The sequence below is a fragment of the Acomys russatus genome, chromosome 3 (genome assembly GCF_903995435.1).
Source record: "Acomys russatus chromosome 3, mAcoRus1.1, whole genome shotgun sequence".
NCBI classification, from domain to species: Eukaryota; Metazoa; Chordata; class Mammalia; order Rodentia; family Muridae; genus Acomys; species Acomys russatus.
Genome location: NC_067139.1, coordinates 41,786,690 through 41,808,729, shown reverse-complemented (window position 1 = coordinate 41,808,729; position 22,040 = coordinate 41,786,690). Strand labels below are relative to the sequence as shown.

At 42.1% G+C, this 22,040-nt stretch overlaps 1 protein-coding gene across 8 annotated transcripts in view; it reads left to right on the top strand.

The window, feature by feature from the left end:
* The window catches only part of Agtpbp1 (ATP/GTP binding carboxypeptidase 1), a 114,770-nt gene that overhangs the window by 58,223 nt on the left and 34,507 nt on the right, over positions 1-22,040 (top strand). For all 8 annotated transcript variants that reach the window (XM_051172711.1, XM_051172719.1, XM_051172709.1 and 5 more), the window contains 5 exons: positions 2,470-2,586; positions 5,853-6,541; positions 11,759-11,842; positions 13,169-13,255; positions 13,335-13,483. In XM_051172711.1, the coding sequence (XP_051028668.1) occupies positions 2,470-2,586; positions 5,853-6,541; positions 11,759-11,842; positions 13,169-13,255; positions 13,335-13,483 (1,126 nt within the window). The remainder of the gene's footprint in view (positions 1-2,469; positions 2,587-5,852; positions 6,542-11,758; positions 11,843-13,168; positions 13,256-13,334; positions 13,484-22,040) is intronic.

Below are 22,040 nucleotides of genomic sequence, written 5' to 3'. Positions count from 1 at the left end.
AAGGCTCCTTTTCTTTCAATAATAAACTAATATATAATGTAATTAGGGAATTTTTATGAAAACTATCAGGTAATATTTACATTTACGATGTCCATTCCATATGCATTTGGCAACTTAGGAGAAAATATTATCTATCCTATCTATGAGAGTCCAAAGTTTTGTACCTAAATCAATCTTTATCATATCCCATCTCTGTCAACCTAAAAACTTCTATCTAGACCTAAAAGCATCTTAACTCCTAAACAACTAAGCTTAATTGTAAAACTAAACTATCTGGTCTTCAACCCCAGAGATTTGAGAAGGAATAAAATTAATTACCTGAGTGAACAGAAAGTACAAGTTACCAGCTTCCAAAATAAAAAATGACAGAGACAGATTGCTGCCTGGACAGTCACCCAAAACTCTCTATAACGTTGGAGCATCGTCTTCAGCCTTCTGGCCCAGATTATCTGACAGACATATTTGTAAGGCAGGAACTATTGAGGACTTGCTTACCCTGTCTTGGCAGAGTTTGGTCATTAACACTGCCTTCATCCAGGCTTGCCTATTTCAGGCAGAATTCTGTCTGTGGCAGAAATGAGGGCACATTTGCTCAGTGGCTGGTTTGCCACATTTGAAGCCATCTCCATAAGGAGGTTCTTTGATGCTCATCATCTTCTTTGAGGTAGGCTGTGTGCTGTCAGTTGACATATGTTGTCAAAGAATCTGTAAAAATAAGAAAAAAAATTTAATGCCATATTCTATAGGTCTCTGAGGTTTTCTCACTTTAGTTTTCTTGAGCTTTACTTCACAGCAGAAAGAGAGGGACACTGATGAGAACATATGTTTTGTCTTGATGAGCCTGAATACTGTTGTGTTGCATGTGCTGTGTGTGTGGTATGGCCTGTCTTCCATAATTAATTGGGTGAAAGAATATCCACAACTCTGAGAGCTGGGAAGGTATCCCAGCCCTGAGGTGGGACAGGGTTCCAAGGGTATCCTGAGACATGGGAGCCCAGGAACCTCACAGCTCTGCGAGGAGGCCTCCTCAACAGGGATGATATAGCTCCCAGGGAAGGGTTGCCCCTAAAGCCCTGAGGAACCGAGGAGGCTTGGTGCCTAAGCTCCACTCTTTCTTCTTTTCTTCTCCGCCTCCTCTTTTTCTTCTTCTTCCTCTTCATCCTCCTCCTCCTCCTCCTCCTTCTTGGGTCACCGCAGGCTGTACATCTCTTAAAAGAGATATATTGGAGGGAATAATCCAGGAGTGACTGCCTCTGCTCCTGGGAGGAGACAGGAGAGAACTGGACAGACACAGCTTTTATATAGGGCGTCTTAGGGGGCGGAGCTTTCTGTGAGCAGGGATTTCCAGAGTGTGGATTGGTGAGATTTCAAGCCTGACCGGGGGGGGGGGGGGGGGGGGGGCACAGGGATTAGTGGGTTTTTGTCCCGAGTTCTCATCCCAAAATAGTATAATCTGGAATGAGTCCTACTGAGGGGGCTGGAGATCTGCACTTACAGAGGTCTGGGGGATGGGAGGCTTCTGGTACTTTCTCAGGCAGAGGTCAGGCCAGTCTTCTGCTATAGTTTACAAAATGTCCAAAATTTACCAAGAGTCCATTGTGAAGGCAGTGGGCTGAAGCGGAGAAGGTTGTTGTCACCATGGACAGCTCCCGTGGCGCAGTAGCAGAGTCCATGAGGCAGGAATAGTCACCATAGACAGCTCCTGCTGAGGGGCCACACCATTTACTCTCCTCATCTTCACAGTCCCAGGGTGGGAAGGAGGGTCTGACTGCCCTGAGGCTGAAATGAGGACTGGCAGAGAGCCACTTTAAATTTTAGTAGCCCGCTGCTTAAGAGCTACATAGCTCTTGGGAGTGGGGATTGTGTTTGGCACTCTGGGAAAGGGGGCTGGAGGGGGGGCTCCTCAAAGCTTGGGGAAGATATCCCGTCACAGGGTTGGGTCAGAAGTGGGGGGTGTAGGGGAGTGGGGGTATGGAGGAGCTGGAGGTGGGGCAATGCACAACAGCAGGCGACTGAGGCAGCAGAGGCTGTGAAGAAATCTCTACATGAGTGTGAGAGTGTATGAGTGTGTGTGTGTGTGTCCAAAGCCTATCCCCTTTGCTCTGGCAGTGGGTGCTGTTACCACAGCAGCAGTGGTGGCCTTGATCTGGCTGCTGCTATACCACAGAGGCATGGCGGTGGGGGCAGCCTCAATGTGGGCAGCAGTGAGGGAGACAGCCTTTGGTCTGGTTGCAGCCTTGGTGCCACTTTTGATGTGGTTACTGCCGCTCCAGCAGTTACAGTAAGATTAACTGTAAGCAAACAGCAAAATGAACACCAATGATAACTACAGCAAATTAAAAGAACTGATTTCAGATTAAAGGAAATACAAATTTCACTGGTGATTATTCAGTAATTATAGTAATAATATTCTGCTACATTTCAGATATAAAGTATATTCTGAAGTAATGACATGTCTTGTTTTTCCAGAATGATGATATTGAAACAGACATTAACAAGCTAAAGCCCCAGCAAGTACCAGGACGGACAATAGAAGACCTCCGAATGTACGAACACCTCTTTCCTGAGCTTGCTGATGATTTTCAGGTATAAGTGCACCACATTTAGCCATACTTGGTTTTATAAAAAATTCACTTTTTTCTCCTTTATGCACATAATTGCCATTTTTCATTTCTGAAAAAGTGGCTGGCACTTGTCTTTGTTTACAGAGAGGATGTCGGGCTAGTTTTTACATTTTATAATTACTTTGGTTCATCACTTTCACTTGCTTTTAAAATTTTGTCTTATATTGTTAAAATTGTATTATAAAATTGTGCTGTGGTCTTTCTTGTGTTACTTTTGTGTGTTTAAGTAGTGAGGAGAAGGAATTGTGCCTCTTTATCTTGTCCTCTTACAGGTTACTATGTAGCATAACAGGGGTCAGGACAGATGAAAGGGGCAACCTGAGGCCCTACAAACGCAGGTTGAGTCATTATCAGCATCTCTTATTCTTACTCCCTAAACTAATTATTTAGCTTGGGTTATACAGCAAGGCGTAGTGACTGAATTGTTGGTGGTCAGTAGGTGTAGTTTTTTGTTGTCAGTTGTTTTTACTGTGCTGGGTGCTTGTGACTGTGAAGCTGCCTCTGGCCATGGTGGCACACACCTTTAATCTCAGCACCAGAAAAACAGGCAGGTGAATCTAAGTGAGTTCAGAGGCCAGTTTGGCTTATGTAATGAGCTCCAGGCCAGCCAGCCAGTCTCAAAACAAAAACAAACAAAAACCCAGGAAGTGTTTGTGGACTAGCTAATCTCTAAGACTTTATAGTTTTTGCTATAAATTTTGTGGCTTTCCAAATCCCATATCCTTAATTACAGTTGACTAGAGAAAAAGACTACAATGAGTTTACATATGAGACTAAGTGAGGAATATTTGCCAGTTTCTCATGTCTGTTTTTGGGAGTAAACTTAGGAGCCTTGGGTTCAGTGAGAGATCACCTCCTGCCTGCTATTCACTGCACTTCCTCTAAGCTTGAAGTCCATTGGAGAACTGAGTAATGGAAGGAGGCCAGGGGTCAGAAGGGAAGTAGCTGGGGTTGGGGAGGTCAAGTGGGAAGCAGTGGGGAGGAGAGTGGCCAGGCAGAGGCATTGGGGGAGCTGTGTGGACTGGGTCACCGAGAACAACTGCTGAGTGACTCTTTTTAATGTGTTTGGTCTCACTTGGACCATTTGAAGGTAAATGCTTTCTAAATCAAGGCAGACAAGTAATATGGTGGTTTGGGGTAGAAACTGATGAGCGTATAATGACTTAACCTAGTTTTCTATAATCATATGCATATAGGAATATGTAATGTTATACAAGTTATAGCTTGGACGTGGGAATACAATAGAGTAAGTTTATAATGGGTGTCAAGGTTTAGATGAGTGGTTCTCAGCGTGTGGGTTGTAACCCCTTTGGGATGAATGACTCTTTCACAGGGGTCTCATGTCAGATATCCTGCATATCAAATACTTACATTACAATTCATAGAAGTAGCAAAAGAAAAGTTATGAAGTAGCAACAAAAATAATTTTTATGGTTGGAGGTCACCACTGCACGAGGGTCGCAGCATTTAGGAAGGTTGGGAGCTGCTGATTAAGACTCTCCTTGTTTTCCAAGCCACCTCTTCCTTTTGAATCGTGATACATGTCTATCTTTACATTTCCGTGCCCTGATCGTAGTTTACCACCCAGCTAAGCTAACCTTGGTGGGCCCTGTACAGCCCCTTATGATGTAAACAGGTGGCTAACTTGTTGTTAGTTTGGTTCCTTCTGGAGCAGGATTGGTTTCTCTGTGGGTCTGACTAATGTAGCTAGGTGAAATAGTAAAGACAGATGCTCCTGAGAGTCAGGGCTCTAGAGCTCTACTCCAAGTAATACGGCAGCACACACAGTGCGCTACACTGTGCATTTTGCCATTAAGTTACAGGCTGTTAATTATTTTAGTGCTCTATGTTAGAGAAATAGCATGTTGCCTTTATTTGCATAACTAGATTCAGTGCTAAAGGAGTTGTCCTCACACTTGATTGTCTTCTCATTGCCTGTTTCAGAGGAATGCGTTCTTTAAATACTTTGTTCATTAAATCATTAAATATTTAATGATATATTATTGAGGATATTAAAAGTTTATTGATTCTATATTATATAGTGTTTGAAGGAATTTTATTTTTTATTGTATTGTATTTAACTTTTTAGTAATTCTTTGTGTATTTCACATCATGCACCCTAATTCCCCTCATCTCCCCGTCCCTCCATATTCACACTCCACCCTTGCAACATCTCCCTAAAAGAAAAAAACATCTGGACATGGAAGCTGCAGTGTGTCACAGTGTACCCCACAGTATATCCTTTTGTCCACATAATTTTATTTTCAAATGTTCATTGCAATGAGACATTGCTCTGCTTTGAGGCTTCTGGCTTCTGCTACACCATCAATACTGAGTCCTCACCAGGGCTCCTCTCTGACATCTTGTTGTTGTTGCCCTGTGTCATGGAGATCCTGCAGCTTTGGATCTGCAGGACCAGCCCCTTCATGGATCTAGCAGTTCATAGATGGGGTAGATGTTGGGGAGGGCCAATTCAAAGCCCTGGATCTAGGTCTGGGTGGTAGCTGAGTTGGTCAGCCCACAAGCTCTCCTGCACCTGTGCCACCAGGGCCAGCTCTCCTACACCACACAGGCAGAGGGAAAGACAAGCCCTCCCTCCTGCTGCTGGCAGCAAGGGGCAGGGCCAGCTCTACTGTGCTGTCCAGGCAAGCTGTGGGCTAGTCTCCCAAGTGCTGCAGCTGGTGAAGGGCAGGGCCATCACACCCTGCCCAGGGAAGGGGAGGGTTTGAAAGAATTTTATTCAAACATCATTGAATCAATTTTTGATATATCGTTTGACAAGTATATGTGAAATTAATTGCTTTTCTGTATTACTCATTGAAATCTATGACACCTGGATGCATCTGCATCCTGAACACCGTCTGCTTAATCAGTTGCTAGTGGAGGTCAACTGAATGTTATTTTTTAGGCAGCATATGGGAGTCTCTGCAGGGCAGAAGAAGATTAAACTCAGGTTTTTGTGCCTGCAAAGTAGGCATTCTGTTGTTGAGCTGTCTCTTGCCTTGCTTTATTAACTTATTTATTTATCTGTTCATTCATTCTTTATTTACTATGTATGAGTATTTTGCCTGAGTGTGTGTATATGCACCATATGCATGCCTGGAGCCCATGGAAATCAGAGAAAGGCCTTAGGTTTCCAAAGCAGCTTATAAAACAAATGTGATCTTAGTTTTATTAGTATATTTTAATACTGACAGATAGCAGATTAAATTTATTTTTTTTAAACAGGACTATGATTTAATCTCTAAAGAACCCAAACCTTTTGTGTTTGAGGGGAAAGTTCGAGGACCAATTGTTGTTCCCACAGCTGGAGAGGAAGCGCCTGGGAATTCAGGTAGTGCAAAGAAAGGAGCTGTAATGAAGGAGAAAGGGTCTGTCAAAGGAGAGGAAGTCAAGGAAGATGCCAAGGGCAATGACAGGACAGTGGCACAGCAGCTAGCTGCTCAGAACAGAACTGCTTCTTCAGCCCAGGGCTTCAACAATGATCTTGTGAAGGCCTTAGACCGAATAACACTGCAGAACATTCCTCCACAAGTCGCCTCGGGCTTGGCTGCGGGAGTGAGGAAGGACTGCGGGCTTCCTCTCACTGTCCTCTCATGCACAAAAGCATGTCCACATGTGGCTACGTGTGGAAACACTCTTTTTGAAGGGCGGACAGTACAGCTTGGGAAGCTGTGTTGTACTGGAGTTGAGGTTGAAGATGAAGAAGATACCGAGTCCAACTCATCAGTAGAGCAGACGTCCTCTGCTGACGTTTCCGATGGACCAGCACTCCATGACCCAGACCTCTATATTGAGATTGTGAAAAATACGAAGTCTGTTCCAGAGTATTCAGAGGTGGCTTATCCTGATTATTTTGGTCACATTCCACCTCCTTTCAAAGAGCCTATTTTAGAAAGGCCTTACGGTGTACAAAGGTGAGTTGGAGATTTCTTCCTCCTCCTACGTAAGACCACTGTGAAATGTAAGGCACATTTACAGATTCTCTTTGGTGTCTCTAGGAAAAAAATGACTATGCGTTAAAGGTACCCTTGCTAGGATGTTTTGTGTTTCTTTGAAATTGCCCCTGCTGTACCTAGAGAATGATCTAGATTGTTGGAGTTGAGTTTATTTGGTGCATAGCAAGAAAAGGAAAAGAACACATAGCAGGTAGTGAGTAACTGAGCATCAGGTCAGGCACTTAGAGCATCCGGTAGAGATGGCCAGAGAAGCCCTGTTGAAACGGTGAGCTGGAGGGCCAGCTTAGAGTCTCAGGCAGTTCCTCCTCCTGGTTACCTTGGGCGTTTATAGTCTGGGGTAAGCAATTGTGACCTAATGGAAATATTCCCACAGCTGTTCTCAGGGCGCAGCTGTTGGCTGACTCCTTTCTCCTTGTCACAGGGCCAGGGCATTGGCCTGCCACAGGACAAGGGATGTCTGAGGACACTTGAGATAAACATGCTTGAGTCTGAGGCAAGGGGGACTGCTTACCCTTTTCCTCTGTCTGTTCTCAAGAAGTGCAAAAAGCACATGATACTTTACTTTATGTAGTTATCTAGGTTTACTTTTATTTTGTTAGCAGATAACTTACGTAAACAAAAGAAGAAGAATATGACTTTGGTATAGTGTAGAAACTTGTTTTATATTGCACCTAAAACTATGAAGGATTGTTTAATGATGTTTGAATAAATATGATCTTAGTGATATTCAGTAATTTTTATTCATACTTCATTTAGATGTGATTTTTAAAATAGGCCATAAATGAAGCAATTAGGATGTATTACTTTATTTGAAATTTTAGCTGGAAATACAGAGTGAGAATTTGGTATTCATAAAGGCATTAAGTGAGGTGATATTTAGTGTGCCAAAAAATAAACATACTCAGCACGTTAAAAGAAAAAGAAAAAGAAAAACCTGTGCAAAATCTGCTTACTGTGTCTGAACTATTTTTGGTGACTTTCAAAAAACGATGTCTCATCAGTTTTGTTACACGTGCAGCACCTACTGAAGAGGAGGCCTTATGGTTGGCCTCAGAACATCCTAGAGTTCAAACCTCTTTAAGCCACAACTGTGCATTTTACCTACAGCATCTGGTACTACACAACACTTCACTTGACAGTTTAGTTGTTTTCCCCCTACAATGACAAAACTGTGACAGAAATCCTGTGTCTTCCAAAGCCTAAAATATGAACTGTCCTTATCTTTATAGAAAATGTTTTCTGACTTTGATAGCTGAGTAGTTTTAAGGGTTCAAAGTTTCACATTTATGTCAAAAATATCAAATTAGTTAGCTAACAGCTGTTTCTAAAGTTCTCAGGAATGCTTATTTCTAGAAAGGCGTCGAGGACATTGACTTTCGCTGTGTCATGTCTGTTTTCTTATCTCGATTTGCCAATGCCATTCCCTGTCTGCACATTACACATGAAAGGTGTCAAATCACTGAGGATACTGTCTTGTCACTTTCAAAGAAAGGAAGCAGCCCTTTCCTTTGAAATTTCCCAGTCAGATGGATATGATGATACACACCTGTGGACCTGGCCACTTGGGAGGCTGAGCCAGGCTCAGCACCATGAGAGTCTGTGCCTAAAAATTATCCTGAGTATTACAGGTGGATCTCTTTGAGTTTGAGGATAGCTTAGTCTACAGAGTGAGTTCCAGGACAGCCAAGGCTACACAGAAAAATCCTGTCTCAAACAAACAAAAACAAAAAAAAAAAACCAAAAAAAAAAAAAAAAAAAAAAAACAAAACCAAAACCAAAACCAAAAAAACAAAACAAAACAAAAACAAACCCTCAAAACACAAAAATAAAACAACAACAACAAAACAAAAAACCCCAAAAAGAAAAACAAAAAAAACCATAGACCTAGGGGAGAGGAGTACGGGGAAAGTGGGAGAGAGGGAGGAACAGGAGGATACAAGTGATGGGATAACAATTGAGTTGTAATCTGAATAAATTTATTAAACAAAAATAAAAAAAAAAAAACAAAACAAACATACAAATGAAAAACAAGAGCAAAGTATTCATCTGCTTATGTGCTCAATGTAGATGATAAAGCAACAGTAAAATTATATGTGGAGCACAGCTTAGTTAGGGCAGGCTTCTATTGCTGTGACAAAGCACTGCCACCAAAAAGCAAGTTGGGGAAGAAAGGGTTTATTCGGCTTATTCTTCTATATTACTGTTCATCACGGAAGGAAGTTGGGACGGGAATTCAGATGGGGCAAGGACCTGAAGGCAAGATGTGATGCAGAGGCCATGGAGGGGTGTTGCTTACTGGCTTGCTCCTCATGACCTGCCTCTGCCACCTTCTTACAGAACCCAGCACACCAGCCTAGGAATGGCACCACCCACAATGGCCTGGGCCCACCCCACTGATCACTAGTTGAGAAAACTCCTTCCAGCTGGATCTCAAGGAGGCATTTTCGTCAAGCGAGGTGCCTTCCTCTCTGATGATTCTAGTTCATGTCAGGTTAACACACAACCAGCCAGTACAGGGGATTCATTCCATTTTATCAGGCAAGGGAACAGTTATTAGTTCTCATGCAGACTTTTTCTAGTCCTGTGAGGTCTTGTTGTCCTCCCAGTCCCTTCATCAGGCTCAGGGGACATTATGGAAAAGGGGGCAGAAATAATGTGAGCTCAGAAGGCAGGAAGCAGGACTTCCAGGTGTTATCTGGGCAAGACGTGCTGGGCTTTTTGCTCCTGTCATTTAGAAAGCAAGGACGCAATTGCCTTTGGTTGCGCACTCACTGTCGACCCACCAGGCTCCCTGGGACATTTCCACTCCACTAGTTACATAGACATTCACTCATGGAACTGTAACTCAGGCCTGGAGACTAGGTGTGATGGCAAATATTGTCATGCTGACAGTATTTGAGTGGGTGTGGTGGCCAGCCTGTAATTCCAACACTCAGAAGGAAGAGACAAGTTGGATGGCTACAGTAGCAGTACTGCTAAGCTTTGGGTTCACTGAGAGACTCTGTCTCAGAGAAGGAGGTGGGAGGGCATCAAGGAAGATTCCTAGTGTCAGCCTGGGAACTGACATACACTCATGTAAGTATCATGTACCTCAGATACATGTGCATGGACACTTGCATACATGTGCAAATGTATGCATAACACATGTGCACTCACCCCTCCAGCCACATTAACTCTCTCAAACAGAACCAAACCGAACAAACAAATGTAGACAGCATGCTCAGGAGGCGTTACCTAGGTCCTGCTTAGCTTTGGGCTTGCCTGCGAGGGACATTTATGTTGGGGACCTCTGGGCATCTGTGAACGATCAGACTAGGCTAACTGAGGTGGGAGGACTCACCTTAGCTCTGGGCCTGGGCAGAATAAAAGAAGAAAGCAAGCTGAGACCAACATCTGTACCACCTGCGTCTGTGCTAGCACCTCACCACCCTGCTGCCCTGCTTTTCCCGTCATGATGGATGGGAACCCTGAACTGTAAGCCACGTTGGGCCCTTTCTTCCTTAAGCTGCTCCATTCCAGCAACAGAAACATTAACAGCTGCCCCCTTTAAAGGCTGTTTTGTATGTATTGAGTTATTTTTCTACAGAGTAAAATGAAAAGTAAAGTGTGTTTAACTATTGAGTAGATTAAGAAAACTTTCTTATTGTTTTAGCCTTTTTTTATATTTACCTGTCACACGTTTTAACATTTTCTTCATGATGCCCAGACCCTCATTCAGTACGAGCCGTATGTAGAATTTAGGTTATACTGTAGTTACACCTTTCTGTCACCCACAGGTGTCTGTGAGTAACAACCCATCCGGGGAAAAGGCTTATTCTGGTGTGTTTTCTGCGGTCTGAGGCTGTGGTGATTGACCATGCTGTGGGGCCCTTGATAAGGCAGAACAGAGCCGGTTACCTAACAGTGGCTAGGAAGGGACAGAGAGGAAGGGCAGAGTGCTTAGCATCCTCCCTAGGGACCTAACTTCCTTCTTCTAGGCCCGACCTCCAAATGGGTCTCTAGCCTGAGCAGCAGCACACATAAAAACAACCCTCACCATGGTCTTTGGGAGGTGCTTCGAGGCTAATGATGTTTATATATATTCTTTAAGTACAGAAAAACATCTTTGTGTAGAGGTGGTAGTTCCAGTTTTTCTTAGCTAAGCGGTCTTAAAGTTCAGTGTCCAGTATATTTTTTAAAATTTTATTGTAACCATTTTGGCAAACTTCTTCACACTATTTATAGATGAGCAACCATGGTTTTAATCTCTACTGTTTGTCTTTAGCTGAAGTGAACAAAGTTAGAAGTTAAACCAGTCTGTTTAGTGGATTTCCTCCTTAAGAACTTGTTACAGGGACTAGAGTGCGAGATGGGTCAGTGGTTAGAGCATACACTACTCTTGCAACGGCCCTAACTTCAGTTCCCAGCACCCACTTCTGGTGGTTTACAAGTACCTGTAAACTCTAGGTCCAGGGAGATTTGACAGCTTTGCTACACACACACAAACACGCACGCACGCACGCACGCACGCACGCACGCACGCACGCACGCACAATTTAAAAATAAAAATCTTAAAAGAGATTGGAGAGACGGCTTTCCACTAGTGCTGCCAGGACTTGGTGGCCAGTTGGCTGGAATCAGCATCTGCCCTAAAGTCTGAATTTTCTGTCTCAGCTCTGTCTTGGTTCCGATTAGGATTTCCCTCCTTCCCACCTTCTGTGTGTGGGGCAAAGGAAGGGCATTCTGTAGAACATGCACACATACTGGTAGTTAGATTCTTGGGCTAAACCCTTAAATAGATAATAGTTAAAATCTCATGGGATGTCTTAGCTCTCAGGCTCTGTCCAGCCTCCAGTAACAATGCTGTTGTGCACAGAATTACTTGCCTAACAGTTAGTTGGTCCCATGCCTTCTGTCTAGAAAGGCCTAATAGAGGTTCCAGGCTGCCTTCCCTCCACCCTCGGCTTTTCTCTAGGTTTTACTGTGGTGGTCTTTTATGTAGGTAGCTTTTATAGCTGGATTTTTGATAGGTACTGATTTTTATTTTGGTTATTTTGTGTTAATTTTTATATACAAATAAGTGATGGTTATTTTTATTTGCATAGTTGCTATTTTATACCTTCTCAAGGTGGATTTCCTTTGGAGAAAGTTGTGCGGGTAGTAGTGAATTTTGTCATGTGTCTTCTATGATTGCAGGACAAAAATTGCCCAGGATATTGAGAGGCTGATCCACCAGAGCGACGTCATAGACCGGGTGGTGTATGACCTCGATAACCCTACGTGAGTCTGATTTCTAAGACCTTCTTAATCGTAAGCTGTTTTTATAATACAGTTGTAGTGTTATTTCTAAAAGATGAAACAATCGTCTTTTTATCATGCCTTGCTCCTTTATTGTTGCTCACCTCACTCTTTAGCAGGTCAGGTATATGAGGATCAGGGTAAAACGGGCTTATTTTAAAGCTAGCATAAGCTCTGCTTTTAGGTGAAATTTAAATGTTACAAGCTAATGTTGTAGTTTTGGAAAAAATGAAACTCCCTTCATTTAAAAGAGTGGAGGCTTTCACAAGAAATACTGTCCCGAATTGCCATGCAGCAGACTAGTCACTGGAGTCCCCAGCCTGGCCTTGTGGCTGGCATGCCAGCCATTCGCTGTTTTTGAATATCATTAATGGTGTGTGGCAGGATTTAAATGTAGTAAATAAATAAAGATGACAACGACTCAAATAAGAAGCTCAGTCGGCTTTCTATGGGTCTCTTCTCCCCTTTCTGTGGAAATTGGACATTTTACCTATCCTGATTGGAGGAAACAAATGTTTAAACATCATTTTTGGTAGATGTGTGGGTAAGATGTGTGTCAAAGTGGTCACTGAGTTAAAGGGTTCTTTGTTGTTCTTTATGGCAGGGTCTCCCGCTGTAGCTTAGGCTGGAACTCACTGTGTAGCCCAGGCTGGCCTCCAACTTACACTAGTCCTCCCAGCTCAGCAGGCGTGTGCCGCCATTTCGACGTTAACACGTTCTTACACAAGGGGAGAAGAACATGCCTTATTAATCATTTAGCTATTTCATGGCTCATGCCTCCGTGTTAGATGTGGAAAACAAACCCCAGCTTTCTCCTAGCCGGTGTGCTATGGACAAAGTCACTGAGATTTTTGGAGTTTGACCAGTTCTTGTTTTGGAATAGAATCTTCAGAAGAGCAGGGATTTTATTTTGTGAGGGTCAGGCAGACAGTACTAGGGGTGGACATGTGGATGCTCAGCAATATGACAGGGAAAGTGTCTAAACCTCCCATGCTGGCTACTAGCAAAAACTGCATGATTTGTTAGAATTACAGCTACTTACCAGGAAGTCTTAAAAATAAATCTCTTTTTTTTTTACATGTACTATTCAGTATTTTAGAAATGACATTTGTTCAGCAAGACAAAGTTCTTATGGGTATAGATGTAGAACAAGTCTTTTGTAATTATAATTTGAGTACAAGAGTAAGTCAGATTTTTCTTTGTTGTATTTGCTATATTTGTTTTAACAGATTTTTTTTATCTGTCCTCTACTTTTATCTGTTTAAATGTGATATATTTAATTATATTTACTTTAAAATATTTATTTAGTTGCACCACTCCAGAAGAAGGAGATATTTTGAAGTTTAACTCGAGATTTGAATCTGGGAATCTGCGCAAAGTAATTCAAATTAGAAAGTAAGCCATTTACGCGTTCTCATTTTGTGTGTGCGCCGACACTCGGACTTGCCTTCAGGGTCTCTGTCTTGTGTTTTAGAAGCGAGTATGACCTCATTCTGAACTCGGATATCAACAGTAACCACTACCACCAGTGGTTCTACTTCGAAGTCAGTGGCATGCGGCCTGGTGTTGCGTACAGGTTCAATATCATCAACTGTGAGAAGTCTAACAGCCAGTTTAACTATGGTGAGACGCTCCCCTGTTATACTGAATCTACCTTTTCTCATTTGTAGAACGAACCATAGAGTCGCTAATGCTTTATTAAGAATTTTTGCATTTTAAGCTGAGTACAGCGCTGTATGTCTGTAATTGCCTGTAATCCCAATCCTACCTAAGAAAGCAAATGCTGGGTGGGTCATGGCGTGGCATGGTGTGCACAGGGAGTGGGACTGCAGCTTAGCGATGGCTGAATCCATAAAGCTCTGGATTCTCTCCTCAGCTCCACAGAAGAGGAAAAGAGAAAGAATTTTTTTTTTTTTTTTTAAAGCATGAGTGCTTTGTCTGCATGTACACCTGTATGCCAGAAGAGGGCATCAGGTCTCATTATAGATGGCTGTGAGCCCATGTGGTTGCTGGGAATTGAACTCAGGACCTCTGGGAAAGCAGACAGTGTGTTAACCGCTGTGGCATCTCACCAGCCCCCAGCCCCGAAATTTACATTTGTGCATAGGAAGCTGACCCCTGCCCAGCACCCCACGCCATGTCCACTTTGGTATCATGATCATGCTGATTTAGTGCAGCATGGGGCGTCTTTCTTCCATCTTCTGGAAGTCTTTGTGTAGAGCTGGTGTGAATTCTGCAAATGCCTGATGGAGTTTTCTCGTGAAACCATGTGCTTAGTGGTTTTCTTATGTTGGCTGTCTTGTAAACGAGAATCATTTCCTTAGCTGCTGAGGACTGCTGGGGTGCTGTTTGGTGGAACTGAGTCGCAGTGGCTTCTGCTTTGACAGTGGGTCCATTTCTTCTCCCATGCCAGTGGTTACTGGTCCTGTCTGTTTTGCAAGGTGTGTGCTGACAATCCCAGCTCACGGCTTCCTCACCCATAACAGGCAGGTTCAGCTCACCCTGATTCCTCTGAGTGCCTGCTCTGCACAGGTCAGTTTTTTCTGTCCCTCACCGAAGACATCCTCAGTGCAGAGCTTACTTACTAGTTCTTGTTTTGAAACAGTCTTTGGAAGAGCAGCGGTTTCCAGTGTGTGACTGTCAGGCAGAAGAGCAGTGGTTTCCAGTGTGTGAGGGTCAGGCAGAAGAACAGCGGTTTTCAGTTTACTGGTTTTCCCTGCTGATGCTCTCTGAGATACTTTTCTTTTTAAAATAAAGCTCTAGTATTTGGGCAGGAGAATCCCGAAGTGTAGAGTGCCCTTTAAGGCTTCTGTGTTCATTACCTTGAGTATAAAACTAAGGGTTATTTGCTGGTCATCTGATCTATAATCATGGACCATGTCTATGGCAAATCATTACATGAACTTGACACTTGCATTTAAAAATCAAAGCTTCGTAAGCAAGTCCTCAATAGTTCCTGCCTCACAAATATATCTGTCAGATATATTGGGCCAGAAGGCTGAAGATGATGCTCCAACATTATAGAGAGTGTTGGGTGACTGTCCAGGCAGTAAACTGTCTCTGCCATTTTCTCATTTTGGAAGCTGCTGACTTGCACTTTTGGATGACTCAAGTAGTTAAGTTTCATTCCTTCTCAAGTCTCTGATGGGTTTGTATACCAGATAGTTTAGTCTTACAGCTAACCTTAGCTGTTTATGGGTTAAGATGTTTTTATGTCTAGCTGGAGATTTTGAGTTGACAGAGATGAGAGATGACAGATATTGAGTCTCATTCAGAATTTTAGACTCACCAAGATAGGAAGATGTTTTCTACAAGGTTGCCAAATGCAATTAACCAAAACACTTTGAATGTAACATTCATATGATCCCTGATTGCTTCATGGTTCTTCTTGCTGTATGTAATTTTTCTATTTATATGTAACAATATAAATGTATATGCCAAAAAATCTTTAAAAAGAAAATAATAAAAATGCAGGCTAAGTCAGAAAAAAATAAAATAAAAACTTCAAATTTAAAATCTAATAATAGCAAGTTTTTATATAATATATACATTTTCCAGCATATAAAACACCCTTTATTACAGACTGAGGAGAAATATGTTACAAAATGAGAGTGGGTTCAGTCATTCATTATGAAGATTGAGAGGCTTTTAACAATAGGCATGAGACACTGCACCATGTGCGGGAAGTGGGTGCCCTTCGCTGTTAGAGCACGTGTGTGGTTGATGCTCTGGCAAGTTAAAGCTTTCAAGAACTGGGGAGGTTGTTGACAGTTGTCGCTGTTTGTGTGGAAGTAGGAAATGGTGTGCTCTAGAATTACTCACGGGAATGAGATAAAAGCTTTGTCATTTATTCAATGAAATAATGGGAACCTTACATAGTGTAATATCTGGCATGGTTATAAATACATCTTTAACTTCAAATAATCTTTTAAAAATGAATGTATTTTGAAACACAAAATCTTTTTAAAATAAATGTGTATATTTTGACCAACACGTCAGTAGTTACATTGGTTTGCATGACTGGTGATAGGAACATTTTTTAAAAGGTTTATTTTACTTGTGCCTGTGTCTGCATGTCTACATGTTCACCGTGTGCGTGCGGGGCCCAACGAGGCCGGAAGCACTGGAGTTACAGGCGGCTGTGAGCTGCCATATGGGTGCTGGGAATCGAACTCAGGTCCCATGGAAGAGCAGTAAGTGCTCTTAACCACTGAGCCATGGAATCTTCTTGATGTAGTCTATTTCATATTCTTTATTCTTGGTGGTTTTAGCATATAGAACAGTCACTGAATGTGACGTTTGTGTCCATCCAAGTACTGAACAGACTGGGTCTGCTTATCTTCTGAGATAGTTGGGGCTGGATGGGATCACAGTGATGTGGCACTCAGCAGGTACTGAGCTCTCAGAAACATTGGTGACGAGCAGCCTTGTTATATCTTTAAAATTTTATCCTAATTGAAGTTCATTTGAGGTATTATGAAAATAAACACAAATACTCATTGTGTTCCTTACTTAAATGAACAGTTTTTAGAGTAGAAAAGAGCAGTTAAGTAGACCGAATCTATTTGTATCTAAGATGTCCCTTAGGAGTGAAATACAAAGATATATTTATCTGTATGCAGTGATGTAATTTCTGAATTACGGTGCTGGTAAGTGGTTTTTTTTTTTTTTTTGGTTTGGTTTTGTTTGGTTTGGTCTGGGTTTTTTTGGTTCTTTAAGACAGGGTTTTTCTAGATGATAGCCTTCCCTATCCTGCCAGACCAGGCTGGCCTCAAACTCAGAGACTCGCCTGCCTTGGCCTCCCTGATTGCTGGGATTAAAGGTGTACACCACAACAATGGCTGTAAGGTACTATTTTACTAACCTTTATTTATTCTCTTTAAAATAATGCTTTTAACATTCTAAACTTTGCTGAGCAGTTAAAATTTTTAATTGAAGTTGCTAATCTTAAGCAATGCCCCTCTGCTTTAAAAAGCTCTGACTTCATGTGAGAGATAAAATAATTTCTTCCTTTAGTGCCATTCAGAATTTTAAAGTGAGCAAATTCTGTAACTGACTCATGCTCAGGACATCTGATGGCTGCAGTCTTTTAAATATCCTCTGGGTGTTCCTGTGTGGATTTCACACTTCTCGACTCACACAGTGGTGTTGAGAAGGAGTGCAGTTGATGCTGCCGTGCGGGGACAGTCCCTTAACACAGACTTCCTACAGAGCTGATGATCTGACACAAACCTGTGCCTTAGATGAGGCCACTGACCATGTTGTTCCCTTGTCTGTATTTTAATTAAAAATTACATTGCTGGCATCTTCTCTGGTCCTTAAATACTCTTCTAAAGTATTTTTAATGCAATTCATTCAAATCTTTGTCATCATGCATTATTGGTCATAGTTTCTCAGTATTTTAATTATTCTGACTTTTTAATTCTTTTATATTTCTCCATTTGATTTAAAATACCTTATTTTTCATAAGCTAAGGCCTTAACTATATACTAGCCTTTGTTTGGAGAATATTAATTTAATATTACAGTTTAACATTCTACAGTATTTTGAAAAAACAATTTAAAATCTTAGGTTTGTTTCTCTGAATGGCTAATTCCTTTTGGAGGCGAATCTCAACACAGCCCTGGCTGGTCTTGAACTTACCGTGTTAAGTGACCTTGAACCCCTGGTCCTCCTGCCTCTATCTCTCAAGTGGGGGTTTAAAGGAAGGTGTGTGTGCACTACGACCATTCATGGTCTTGCATAAGGTAAAGGTTAGTAGCATTCCATTAAGGTAAAAGTGAAGCGTGCTGCCCAGAGTCTCCTCTCGGGGTGGCTGTTGAGTTTCTGACAGTGTTGGGGCTTCACTTCTCTTGTGTGAGTGACATTTAGATTTTTCACTAGGAGTAGTAACTTCAGTTCTGGGCTTGTCTCATGCTTGGGATTTTCTTCCTTTTACAGATTTATTAAATACTTTACTTTTGTATAAAAATAAAGACAGCTTCAGGTTTATTCATTTCTTTTAGAAGCTTTCTTTAATTTTGACCTTTACCTCCTTGCAAATTAGTACTTAAAAAAACGTATTTAACTTGTTTATGTAGATAATCAAAGCATTTTAAATACCCTCTTTACTACAAATTAATTATGTATCCCTCCCAGATTTTAACATTTCTGTTTTTAATCTTGCTATCTTTATTTGATTAAAAAATTAGATTTACTTTATTTTTTGCTGGATTAATTATTTTGGTTAAAACTTTTGTTATTTTCAAAGTTTAATTAATTTTGCATATAGACATGTAGAATTATTATCTGTAACATTTTTATAATTTGAAGTGTTATTGAAATATATCTAGTCTGTTCTGCTCTCATAGGTAATTAGAAGTAAGATGTGTTGTTTGTAGGTGGCACCTAATATCCGCTGACTTAATGGAGAGGGAAGAAGAACCAGCCAGGGTTTGTTTATTTATACCCTCTGTTTCATTTGAGTTTCAGATTTGTTTTATTTCTGGTAAGCTCTTTTTTTTTTTAAACTTTATTTATTTTCTATACAGTGTTCTGCCAGTATGCATGCCTGCACACCAGAATAGGGCACCAGATCTCATTATAGATGGTTGTGAGCCACCATGTGGTTGCTGGGAATTGAACTCAGGCCCTTTGGAAGAGCAGCCAGTGCTCTTAGCCTCTGAGCCATCTCTCCAGCCCCCTAAGCTCTTATTTTTAAACCTACATTTCAGTTGAATGTAACCTGGCAATAGACAGTTGTAACTCTCCATTCCTTTTGTGTATGTCTTTCAACAATGTTCTACTTAAGTCTTGCGCTGTATTTGCCTTCAGATTTGTTCTCATAATTTTACATTTTAATTAGCTCAGTCTGTGGTTGCCTGCTGCTTTCATAAATAGAGACAGGAGTTTGTTCTTGGCTCTTTGTCTTTAATATGGGAGCATCTGCTGTTCTGTCTGCTGCTGTTTTCTGGTGTCTTCCCTCTTCTTCACTGCTCTCCACTTCCTCCTTCCCTCCTTCCACTTCCTCCTTCCCTCCTTCCGCTTCCTCCTTCCCTCCTTCCGCTTCCTCCTTCCCTCCTTCCGCTTCCTCCTTCCCTCCTTCCGCTTCCTCCTTCCCTCCTTCCGCTTCCTCCTTCCCTCCTTCCGCTTCCTCCTTCCCTCCTTCCGCTTCCTCCTTCCCTCCTTCCGCTTCCTCCTTGCCTCTCATATCCCCGTGATGCCTCCCCTCACTGTGTTATTTTCCCTTTGTTGTTATTTAGGGACTTCCAAGGAGTGCAGTGTGTCTGTGGGACTGAAAACACCCTTCCGCCCAACCAGAAACTGAATGTTTTCAGTCTCCATCCGCCTTTACTGTAGGCTCTTTCTGGATCCCAGCAAGAACTTGTCTGTTATGAATGTTCTTTTTCTTTCCATATATTTGTAGATATTATCTATGAGGTTAGTATAAATTTTAGAGGAAGTTGTTTAGGTAGCTAGACTTACAAGTAAGACCAGCATTGGATTTGCTAGGTCAATAGAACTACAGCGGGCTCATCTTTACATCTGTACAGGCTGAAAAAGTGAGTGCTAAAAAAAAAAACAAAACAAAAAAAAAACAGTGAGTGCTTTAGTAAGTGTGATCCAGCCTGGTAAGCACTTGGAACACACACACACACACACACACACACACACACACACACACACACACACACACACACACACTCACACATATGTACGCAGGAGCATCAGGTGCATTTGATGACCAAGTACATCATTTGTAGTGGAAAGCTGAGGTGCTTACTGGCTTATGCAGATGAAGGAGGCCGTAGTACCTATTAGAATAGTTTGTCTGCTGTTTTACTTTGTGGGGAGGCTTGGGCATTTCTCTAGGGTGCTGAGTGATGGACACATGGAAATGGACTCGGTAGGTAGAGGTCTTCTTTGGCAGGACTCAACATCATAGGCCTAGCATTTCTTTAGTTGTCCCCCGCCCCCAGACTTTTTTTTTAAAGCCGATTCTACTAAGTAATTTCCTCACAAAGGATCCTAAAGCAGTTTGACAGTATATTTCGGAGAACAATGCTCTCTGGGTTACTAAATTTGAGAAATTGTGTCTCTGTCTCCACATCCTCTTTATCTGTTACTTGAAATGGAATTTCTTAAATTGCCACCAGGTGGCAGTTTTGCATTTAGTAAGTCATTGCTTTAGTTTCAAGCTTCTGTTTCCTTCTCTTCCTGAGTCTGTCTCTCAGGTTTAAGAGGGTCTTAACTACCTTTGTGTGTAAATCAAATATGCTTGGAAGTGGGCAGCAGCACAGGGCTGGGGCTGGACTCCCCGTGCCCTGGAGTGTAGCTGGGGTGTAGCTGGTTATAGTTCCGGCACTGCCCCCTTGACGCTCCCTTCTGCTGTTGCTGCTCAGGCTTTCTGCTCGCTGGCTGTGCTCCTGGTCCCTTCCCTGCTGTCCCAGTGTGTATGTGGATTCTTTGAGATGGGAGCCTTGGGCTGCTGTGTGTGTAGATAGCCTGGCTTGCCGTAGATGTTTAGTACCTGTTTGTTAGTTGAGGCAGAGAGCGTGAGGGCTCTGACAGTCACGCTTGTAGCATAAAATGAGCACGTACAAGATGCTTGCCAAAGACCCCAGTCTAGTATAAGATCATCAGCTTTGTGTGTCTGTGTGAGTGTATGTGTTTGTATGTATGTGTGGGTGGTGTATGATGTGTGTGTTATGTGTACGTGATAGCTGTGTGCATGTGAGTGCATATACATGCATGCTGTGAAATGAGTGTTGAGGTCAGAAGACAGCCTGAGGTGTCCGGGCTTGCCCTCCATGTTGTTTGAGTCAGGGTCTCTGTTGTTTATGGCTGTGTACAGCAGGCCACCTAGCACAAGAGCTTCTAGAAATCCTCCTGGCTCTTCTTCCCGTCCTGGTAGGGATGAACTGGGATTAAAAGCAGTTAGGCTTCTGCATCTGGCTTTTCTGAGAGTTCTCTGGGGCTCCACGAGTCAGGTCCTCAGACGTGAAAGGCAAGAACTTCAACCACAATTACCAAGTCTGTTTTAGAAGTTTTATTTTGAAATACCTTCAAGTGTAATAAATGTTAGACACTTGTCAGGATGTTGAGTGAAGTAGTGCCCTGGGTTTCTTTTCTACAAACCATGGCTTTTTGTGTGTCCCTGTAGCATGACTGTTAGGGGTAGGGAACTACCATACATAGAGGAAACACCATCTAGTCCCTGGATCCCCATTTAAGGTAGACTTCCTTTTTTTTTAATCAATCAAATGGTTTAGCTCAAAGCCACACTTTCAGTCTTCAATCTCTCATACATTCAACTGATGCTCCATGTTCTTTCAGTGATAGAGCACATGGGATTGAAGAACTCGGCAAAGACCAAGTAAGTAAATGCAAACAAAGTAAGCAGAAGTGGTGATGTTAATGTCAGAGAAATGTAATGGTAAAAAACCCCGAGTAGCTGAGAGACCTGTGCTGTCCACTAGTTGCTGTTTTAAGATGCCACCAACCTTTCTGTGGTAAGCTTGTCATGGAGACCTATCGAAACAGAAAACGCTCCAATAGTTAACTTTATTAAAGACAGCTATTACTAAAATAGAATCTGACATAGCAAGCAGTGACAACATAAGCAAGGATGTAAAGATTGTCGTGTACCCAAACTTGGCTTTGGATTTTTGAGGGTTCCACTTTTGAGATATATTCGAAGCTGTGCTCTAGCAACTTGAAAGTAAAATGTAGGAAAGAGAAAGATACTGGGTGTGAGAAATGATGGACCTCGTGCAGGAAGGTGAAAGCTGGTGGGCTCCTACATTCACAAAAACATCAGAGGTGTGAGAGGAAAGCAAAGCAGCTGCCTCCATCCACCACAGAGATGAGTGAGGACAAACTTGTAAACTCTGATGTTTGGCTCAGGAGTGGAACAAACATATGTTATAAGGTTGTAGTTTCTGGCAAAGACATGAAGGAAGCACTTGAACTGGACGCCGAGAGCCTCTGGGGGCACACGTGCCTTGGCTGTCCGTGGCTGTGCCTGCAGTGTCGTAGCCAAGACCTTCAGCTGCTTTATCACCAGGAAACTCACTGACCCAAACTACTGGTAGAAATTAACAAAGAAGTGATTAGCTTTTGGAAAGTATATAATATTATTCTTAAATATTTTTTTTAAAAAGAAGAAATTTAAAACTGAGGTTAGAAATTATTTAGAACC